This window comes from Rosa chinensis, chromosome 5, assembly GCF_002994745.2.
Source record: "Rosa chinensis cultivar Old Blush chromosome 5, RchiOBHm-V2, whole genome shotgun sequence".
Classification (NCBI taxonomy): domain Eukaryota; kingdom Viridiplantae; phylum Streptophyta; class Magnoliopsida; order Rosales; family Rosaceae; genus Rosa; species Rosa chinensis.
This window is the reverse complement of record NC_037092.1, coordinates 72,942,878-72,952,945: the sequence shown is the minus strand read 5'-3', so window position 1 is coordinate 72,952,945 and position 10,068 is coordinate 72,942,878. Positions and strand designations below refer to the sequence as shown.

Below are 10,068 nucleotides of genomic sequence, written 5' to 3'. Positions count from 1 at the left end.
CGATGTCATTGGTCTCAATAATCTCACATCCTCGTGCACACTAGTGTAGTTTGTAGAGATTTCTATATTCTCAAGAATTGGTTCTAACAATGAGGCGTCCCCCAACTATGTCTCTTGGACATAACCACAATCCAAAATATTCTCATGAGACAGATTTTAAGTATCAATGATCAATGGATCAAGTTGTGCCAAACTCGCTCTCTTCCTATGGCGAGAATCCATAGAACCTATGGGTCTCTTACGCTCTCTAGCAGACCCATGACCTATGACGCCATTATGCCACCTTATAGTGTCACAATACCACCATCTATGGTGGTGGTGCCGTGCCCATCTGCTCTGGGTGCCACCATGTCCTCTTGTGGGGACATCAATCTTTGCAGGCATGTTTGCAACAGGTATATGTGATCTCGTCACTTTTAGGGAATCAAAATGAGACATAGTGGGGACAGATCACGAAAATTCCTGTCATTCCTGTTGAACATTGACGTTCTAATCTCCCACTAACGACGGGAAGACTGTCTCATTAAAATAATAATCCGTAAATTTAACAATAAAGAGATCGTATGTCAAGGGTTCTACATAGCGGACATATAGTTGGAGATTTATATCCAACACAAATATATATATATATATATATATATATATGCATTCATTGTAATGACCCATTTTGATGCGCTGTGGCAGCGTGATTGGTGCATAAATCACACACTCAAATATGTGTAAATACGAGATATTAGACTCGCACACAGTCACTAATTGTAATGCAAATAAAGGCTAAATGGCTATGGGTCGTAGACGAATTTGCATAGCTGCATGTGATATTGCATAACCCCAATTGGAAATATTGGTGCGCATTTACCAATGTCCGGGCTACCATCGTAGTCGTTTAATGGTGGCTTTTCCTCGAGACTATTAGGGTGTGTACATGGGAATATGATGCCTAATATCAATCCCCAATGATATGCAATAGTCATCGAAAATTTTCGATGTAAACTCTCTAGCATTATCAAGTCGAATGGACTGAATGGGATGATCCGGGTAGTGAACCCGTAGCCGTATAATCTGGGCTAGGAGTTTATCATAAGTAGCATAACGAGTGGATGATAGCGCGACACATAACCAGCGTACCCACACATCAACCAACATCATAAAATATCTAAGCAGTTTGCAAGTTGGTTGAATAGAACCACAGAATCCCTTGGATTCTATGTAAGAATGGAATTATTTCCTTATTATACTTTGCATAGGATGGTCTCGATCCTAAAGAACGGGCTTAACAGAAGAAAATATGGGCTTTAAAAGCAACCAATGAGGATTTTGGTTGAGCCATGAAGTAACAATTGACTTTAGAAGTAGAAAGAGGATCTTGGCATAGAAGCCAAGTGATGGCCACATAGGGTAGGCGGCGCCAGCCATTGGTGGCCGGTCTACCATTGTGGTGGTGCCGTGAGGCACAAGGGCGTGCCATGCTTTTCCTTGAATCAATTTTTAATTCTTACTTCTCTTCGTTCTGAAGAATTGATGTTCGTGTGAAGTCTTTAGTATTACGGATCATATCATGACCTGGGTGTTCCAAACGGTCATGTCAAAGCCTATATGTGTCAGTATCTCAAAGGTCATCTCTTATGACGTCATTGGACATAATTACTCGAATAGTGGTTACATATACCCTACTAGAGTGACACATAAATTTCTCTAAGACTCGTATATGTCCGTAGTCATTAGAAGGAACTCTTGTCCATTCTCACAATGTGTTTCCACATGAGAACCATTGGCTCTTATGTCTTTGAAATAATAGTTTGAATTTAAGATATGTCCAAGACATGAAATAGAATAATCGATACTTTATTAATAATAGACAATGATTACATCAAAGTTTCCGAGCCTTAATGCTACCAAGAAATCGATTTTCAAGAAATTTGGATTAGACCGAAACAATGATGTTTGTATGGTCAAAATCGATGCTTACGGACGCTCTTAGTCTTAAGTCTATGAACATTCTTAGTTCGTACAAATCGATGCTTACGAACGCTCTTAGTCCGAAATCTACGAACGCTCTTAGTTCGTATAGCATGAATCTCCATGGTTCCGATTTTATAGAATCGAACCCACGTTACAGAAAGGTGGGATGTAGAAGAAGCTAAGGGAGGTTGTAAGTCCCCAAAGAAAAAGAAGATAAAATTAAAGTGCGGAAAGCAGGAACTTTAATGAAAATACTTACTTGGATTTCTTTTCTTGTTCATCTTCTTGGTCTTGATCTTGAACTTGAAGATGATGTAGGAGGAGGAGGACTTGCAGCGATGGAAGTGGTGTGCACTGCCAAGGATGGTGCGTACGTGTTCCTAGGGTGTTGGGGTTCTAGGGTTCTGATTTCAGGGTTAGGACTCATACTGATAACGTGTTTAAGGATATGAGAATTCAAGAGAGATTGATGAGAGAATTGTGTGTTCCACTATTGATAATAGGAGCCCTATATATAGGGATTACAAAGTACATATTCTTATGATACAAGGAAAACTAATCCGAATAGGACTAGGAATTCTAGAACCTTCTCTCCTATTACAATCAAAGAACTAATCTTAATTTGACAAGGCGCACTAAACGTCAACATTCTTCCAAAAAGTTAATATCTGCCAGGTACAAGAAAAACCTATAATTAGGTGCTCTAACTAATATTTCCACCAGAAGAGTAATTTGAAGCTTTGAAAACAGAAACTTTTACTTTCCCCGAGTACAGATAAGTTGCACTTGTTTTTTTCTTTATTATTATCACAGAGTTGTCCATTATATCTGAAAGCTCAAAAAAAGTTCCACAACTTTTCTAAATTTAAATCTCTTCACTCATGCTCTAGGCACGGTGTACACAACAATCGGACTTCTAACGCCATGAGTACCATCAGACCAAACCAGTGAAGCAGATGCTCGTGATTCAAAAGGCAAATTGCTTCCAGAAACAGTCACATTAAAAGTCTTCTCCTCATTCAAGGACTTGAAGGATAGGACTTCCGGCACCACTTTAATCTCGAGTTTGGAATTGGGGGAGATTTTGGCTACATAAGTGGAGTTTGCATTGCCAACATTTTTAACTCTTCTATTAAATTTAACTGTAAATGGTTGCATTGCGGTAACTTTTGCTCCCATCGAAGGGTAATTATGATCCTTCGGAGATCCCTTGTCAGGACCTGTAGGGCATGTGCTGTTATCTCCTGATACAAGTCTAACTCTGCTTTCATCATAGCTGATGCACAGCAACTTTATGTAATCTTCTTTGGAAGCATCATACACAAGCCCGGGGTCAATAGCTTTTAATGGATTGATATGGCCTGATCCATAAGCGAATTCACCAGTGGAAACATTGCTGCTGGGATCATTCATGGGCCAAGCTACAAGCCAAAAAGATTTGGTAGATTGATTATGAAAATGTGTATAAGAAATAGCTGCTGAATCAAGAAACATACAGCAACGCATGCATTTACCAAATAAACTACTAATCATATATGCTCATGCACAGAATAGCTATTATGAAGACAATACCAGTAGTCATAATAGATGATTTGATGGCCGCGGGAGACCAATCAGGGCGGAAGGTTTTAACATAGGTAGCTACACCAGCAACATGGGGGCAAGCCATGGAGGTTCCAGATTGTATATTGTACTTAACACGCCTCATATCTCCAGGAGTGGTTGAGATAGGAGCAGACGAAAATGCAGCCAGAATTTCTATCCCTGGGGCACTTATATCTGGCTGAAACACAGTAGGAGAAAAACTGTTTAGGGAAAAATGAAAATGAAAGCCTGTTATGTAGTACAGAACTGTAGGTGAACCTTGAAACATATACCTTGATAATATCAGGTAAAATTAAATTCGGTCCACGTGCAGAGAATGAAGCAACAGCAGGTGCAGCAGGATTTTTTATGACTTCACTTTTTAATATGTTCACGCGAGGATATCTATAAAATAAGAGAGGCATTATATCATTTATACAAAGTAATTGTAAACATCATGAGAAAATCATCTTTGTATCCAAAATAATCTCAACCTGGTGGAGTTCAAGTATGACATGACTACATTATAGTTTTCGTTGTTTATAGTCGTGCCAGCTAATGGGAGAACATAAGAGGCATCATCAACAGCTCGAAAATTGGGTAAAATTGAACCTAGTGCACCAGATTGAAATGCTTCAAGAAGTCCATATTTATCACATAGCACAACCTTTCCCTTCACTAGACTACTGTCCAGGCAACCTTGTTCACAACCTCTGCAAAGAAACAAATCAGTTCTCTAGCGTCCTATTATTTCCTTTATTTCACAGTTAAAATGAAATGGCACAGTAATTACCCCGCAATTGTTTCTGTGCAATTCTTTGAAGCATTTTTTCCATGTATCAGAGGAAAACTTGTACCATTTAATGTGAAGGAGTTCACAGAATTCCCCTGTTTCCATTAGAAAGGACATGACAGAAAATCAGAATAAAAAATATAAATAAAAGTTTATTTTGAGGATAGAGGAAGTTGATAATTACAATTACTGTCCTTCCATTTCCAAGGATAACCTTGTCAATGATCCGACGGTCCATGCTACTTGCTGCAACTGTAAGCACCCAAGGTGCTACACTTGTTACAGTAGCACCGGAAGGTCCATTGTTGCCCGCAGCATGTGAGGTTAGTATCCCTTTCTCCATTGCGTGAAAAGTACCAATTGCAAGAGGATCCACATCGAATTCTTGTATCATACTAAATGCAACTGAAGCTGTAATAATATCGACTCCATCAGCAATTGCATCGTCAAAAGCAGCCAGGGTATCATGTGCACTACACAATGTGCCCGGGGTACAGACTTTGTATGCTGCAATTCTTGCAGAGGGAACTCCTCCTCTTGCCGTACCTTGTGCTAGTCCATAAAAGCTTACATCTCTTACAGCATTTCCTGCTGCCGTTGAGGCAGTGTGGGTTCCGTGACCTGTGTCATCCCTTGCAGACTCTGTTGACGAGTAATACCGAGCTCCAATAAGCTTGCTGCAAAAACAATTATAAAACTTGATCAGGTATTACAAGCAAAACCACTATAGATATTATGAAAAGCTAGCTGCATAACTGCATATGTTACAAAGTTAGAAAAGAATTAAAATTTTCCTTTAATGGAAAAGTCTATAATATATAAGGAACGATTTGGTGTATTCACATTTTCAATCTCCCATTATCTTTGATTAAACAAGTTCGCCAACTGATGCAAATTTGTGTGTTCTCCCTCTCTTTTTTTTTTCTCTTATTATTTCTTGGTGATTTTTGCTATGTGATTGTGTGGGTTAGCAACAGTTAACAAAACTAGAGAGCATTTGTAAGAGCAACTACAATCACTAGAGTGCTGAGAGAGAGAGAGAGAGAGCATACTTGTTGCAAGTAAATTTTTTGCCCCCTTCACAAGCACCTTTCCACTTCTTGGGTGGAGGACCAAAACCTTCATCCTTAAAACTCTCAGATTCAGGCCAAATTCCACTGTCAATGACACCCACAATAATATCACTCTCAACTGTGGCATTTCGACCAATTTTCTCATTGAATCCCATGAAGTCCCAAGATCTTGTTGTTTGAAGTTGCAATGTTCTGCTTGGAAAAACAGAGACTACTTCCTTCATTTCTGCAGTGCACAGACAGCACAGTTTACAAACATGATAAGTTCTCAAACCAAACGGTATTACCTCTTCAAAATAGTATATAATAAAGTGTCTCGGATCACTCACTAGAAAGTTTTTCTCTTTCCTGGTCAGTGAGTCTGGCAGCAAATCCATTGAAACTCCTTTTGTAACTTCTTACCAAAACATTTTCAGGAGAACTGAGAGAGAAAGGAATGAGACATAAGAATTGGCTGATGACCAAGAAGACAGAAATAATGACATTCAAAACCTAGATAGACAACCTGTCCTGGACAACTCTCTGTAGAATACTAAGATGGTGAGATGACGGCGAGTACAAACCATCAGAAAGTGACCCCAAGTACACAATATAGACCTGCATCATCATCATCATAAATGTACTCACAGTCAAAAGAAAAAGAAAAAAAAACAATTACAACTGCTCAAAGAATTCATCATGAAATGAGATCTTCCTTCTAACATAGCAGGTTGAATAGCCTAGTAAAAGAGAACATGATTGTTTGCATTTCCTTACCTTTCTATCGTCGCAAGTGGCTCTGCATAACAAACTCAGAGTGAGGATGAGAATTGACAAGGTGTGATAAAACAGAAGAGCTCCATGCTTTGTCATTGTCAAATGACTCAAATTCACAAACACTTTAGGGGCGAGTCAGGAGTACTTAAACTGAAACCAAGGATGCAGTGTAACTCATCAGTGCCACTAAGCATCCACAATTTCTTTCCTTCCTTTCAAATGCGTTTTCAGAAGTACAGCTAATTTACAGAAATGATTCCTCTGACAATTATGAATTGATACTACGTTATGCACCTTTGTATATTTCAACACTGAAGAAACTAAAGCTGGATTTATCTCCTCTGGAAACCATATGCATTAAAGACAAAGGAGCAATTCATTGCACCAAATCACCAATTAACTCAGACAGCCAGCACTATGCCGAACCATTTTTGCGAAATTCTAAATTGGTTTCCATGTACGATGAAAATATTCAAATACATTATGAAATTGTTTCTGTTACCACATGTGCTTCTCTGCAATAAGAAAGCATTATTGTCACCAAAAGGCAACGACCAAAATATCGAGTATCGAAGAAATATCGATGGTTTGGAAAATAAAATATTGAGAAAGTTTCAATATTGATAAATTTTCAAAAAAAATGATGGAAATTGGGAGAAAATCATTGAAATTTTAAGTGAAACTTAGTGAACTACTTATTTAATCAATTATCCATTATATTGGAAGGAAAAAAAAAACAGTGACCAAGCTTCATTTCATAGTGAATTATAGTAATTTAAGTAAATGTTTGAAGTTGCCCGTATAATATTTGGTACTTTTAGAATATATAATTAGAATTAGAAATTTTATAAAGTTGTAGAGCTATTCAATCAATAAATACAAATGAATTAATATTTCTACAACAGTGTTTAGGAATGTTAGAGTCAAAAAACTAAAATTCTATAAATAGCTAGTTTCTAGCAAATCTTTTTTTTTTTTTTTTTTTTGAGAAATAGATAACTTCATTAATTTATCCATGGCCAAAAGGCACATACATCACATATTGTTTCATACCAGCCATACTTGATGGCACAAACCGCCAAACAAATAACAAGTGACTCTCATTGTAGATACGCACACTTATTAAAGTTCCTAAATGAGAAAAAAACCCAAGACTATCTAATTGTTGCATCTAGTATTTTTCTTGTTATTTTATATTTTGATGTGGTTTCTACATCTATCAGTTGTAATTTTTCTTATGTTTATTATTAATAAATTGGTTGACTATTATTCTCAAAAAAAAAAAAAAAAAAAACTTTACTCACCTAGAGACCTCAATTGGTGTACGAGTAGAGGAGCTAACTTACATAGCATACTCTATTCGACGTATTTATTTGCGTGGAAGTATGGTCGACCATACTATTGGTACCGTTTTACATAGCCCGGGCTCTGTCTGGTGCCTCATCAAATGCTTAATTGCATCCCTTCGTACCCTTGTTAGTGTTATTTCCGATGTTTTGTTGCATCTAGTATTTCTCTTGTTATTTTATATTTTGATGTAGTTTTTACATCTATCAATTGTAATTTTTCTTATGTTTATTATTAATAAATTGGTTAACTATTATTCTAAAAAAAAAAAAAAAAAGCTCTTGCTTTAGCAACTCTACTCACCTAGAGACCTCAATTGGTGTACGAGTAAAGGAGCTAACTTACATAGCATCAGATTCTAAATCAAATGTGGGCACAGAAAATAGGAAACCTAGAGTTTCCCCTTGCCCTTAGCTTTAGGGCCTACCTCCTGAGCAGTTGTAGTAGAAGGATAGGTAAGACGCAAAGGGGTCAATCCAACCTTCTTTTGAGACCGGGGACCCTTGTTCTTGCTTCCCAGTGGTCTTCCCGACCTCTTCTTCAGTGTCACCAGGGCGACATCATCTTCGACTTCAGCCAAACCAAGAGCTTCCGCATGGAGAGTAAGAAGCTTATCACCCAGAATGGTTTTGAATTTCTTAGGGGAAGGGACAATTACCTATTCTCGACCTCTTTTCTTGTAAATCAAAGTTTTCTTCTGACCAATTTGCGTGGCAGGAGTAGCAAGATCTTGAGAACCCGTATCAGAAGGCTCCACCGAGGCCAACCCACTGAGCTTGTCCTGCACAGAAACCTCTTGATCCATACCTTCCATCTCTGACGTGATATGCATGGTATCCTGAGAAGCAATTTCAGAAGTTGATCGCTCTAGCCGACAAATAACTAGCTTCTTCTTTTTCAGCAGTGAAGAAGAAGGCATAGGTAAATCTCAAGTAGTCTGAGCAGAGAAGGAGAAGGCACCACCAGAGGTAGAGGGGCCACCACCAAACTTCAAAACCCTAGGAGCAGAAACAGCTGCATTGGGCTCCTCACATTTAGCCCCATAATGTGCAATCAATCCACATTGAGGACATCTCCCTTTGAGATGTTCAAACTGGAACTGCAAAATAGGCTCTATGCCAGGGGCCAAGAAAACTCGTCACTCAAGAATAACCGGTTAGAGATGTCATGGGAGAAGAGAATTCGAACAATACCTTTTCGAAACTCTCTCTTATCGTAGTCCAGATAACCACCGAGCAAGTTTTCAATAAGGATGAAATTGCTAGGTTCCTCGTAGAGGGGAGGGATGTCAGAAACCCTAACCCACATCCTAACATGCTTCATAGGGACTTCAACGATGGGAAGAACACCATCATACTCCCCCAAACAGATTGGGGCTCTGTCAAAACATCACACACCACCTCTAAGCACCTTGTTCCTATCTCGGAGCAAATCAAAGGAGAAGAGAAACTGATTGTCAGGATTTTCTTGAATCCTAAAATCCTTCTCCACCATCCATGTCCGGAAGAGATGCGATTTGAAGGCATTAGACTCAATAGGTTTACGGGTGAGAGGTTTCCCCAGAAGAAAAGACTAAGAAGATCGACAAACATGACCTCCTCCAATCTCCCCCATATCCGAGGCGTTAGCTCCCTCAGCAAGAGCAAGAGAGGCAGCAAAACTAGCAGTGACAGCGTCGATTGAAGCCATTGGGATAGCAAGGACATGAAGACGGCAAAAAGATGCCGACTAGATAGCTAGGGTTTGGGGGAGCCGCTTGGTCTCGAGAGAAAATCTCGCTTTTTTGATCTGCTAAAAACTATATCTTAGAAGTTAGAGGTTAAAATTAATTGTCTAAAGAAATTAGTAATTTATTCTATCAAAAAACGTATTAATATAAAAAAAAATAAAAAATAAAGTAAAGAAGAACCACAATCAACCCCAGTCGAGTTGGTTGGGTGTTTTTTGACTTGATATTAGAGGGGACAGGTTCGAATCCTGACTTTGTCAAGTTTTTCATTGTATTTTATTTGAGGAATATTCCCGAAAATTTCGGAGATATCGCACATTTTCGAAAATATCGAACGAAACATTGTTAGAAGTCATCCAAAATATCGGAGCCTCAAAAAATCGATAATTTCGCCATTGTCAATTCTCAAACACTTTGTGGGCGTAAGAAGAATATTTTATACTGATAAAGCATTCATTGTTTCTTTTTGGTGTAAATAATTTTCATCCTACATGGAAGAATCAAGAAATATTATAACTTGTAACACGTATGCCACGCTGGCTGACTATTCAATTTGCATACACAATTTCTTAATTATAGCTAACTTACATAATTGATTCTTCATTTACAATTGAAAATTCATACGATGGACATTTCTTAGTATACACCATCACATTATCACCATTCAGCATTCACATATCTTTCCTTTCTTTCATTTGCATCTATGGAGTTACAGCTAATTCACAAAATTGATTCCTCGTCAACAATTCATAGGATGATATGGAGTTTGATTATGTATAAAGAGTAAAACAATGACTCTAAAATATTCGCAAAAGCCTGGATTA

At 38.1% G+C, this 10,068-nt stretch overlaps 1 protein-coding gene across 1 annotated transcript; it reads right to left on the bottom strand.

Moving 5' to 3' along the window:
* Positions 1 to 2,841: 2,841 nt before the first annotated feature.
* LOC112164009 (subtilisin-like protease SBT4.6) lies at positions 2,842 to 6,024 on the bottom strand. The gene is made up of 9 exons (XM_024300254.1): positions 5,918 to 6,024; positions 5,742 to 5,833; positions 5,392 to 5,638; positions 4,524 to 5,016; positions 4,340 to 4,434; positions 4,041 to 4,259; positions 3,840 to 3,951; positions 3,535 to 3,745; positions 2,842 to 3,383 (listed from the first exon to the last, which is right to left on the bottom strand). The coding sequence occupies exons 1-9, from the start codon at positions 6,022 to 6,024 to the stop codon at positions 2,842 to 2,844; spliced, it is 2,118 nt and encodes a 705-aa protein (XP_024156022.1).
* Between the last annotated feature and the right edge of the window lie 4,044 nt (positions 6,025 to 10,068).

Excerpts from the sequence above, each read along its gene's own strand:
- LOC112164009 (XM_024300254.1), bottom strand. The coding sequence starts at position 6,024 with ATGATGATGATGCAGGTCTATATTGTGTACTTGGGGTCACTTTCTGAT. Across the intron at positions 5,834-5,917 it reads CAGAGAGTTGTCCAGGACAG|TTCTCCTGAAAATGTTTTGG; the intron begins GTTGTCTATCTA and ends TTTCTCTCTCAG. Across the intron at positions 3,952-4,040 it reads TCATACTTGAACTCCACCAG|ATATCCTCGCGTGAACATAT; the intron begins GTTGAGATTATT and ends CTTATTTTATAG.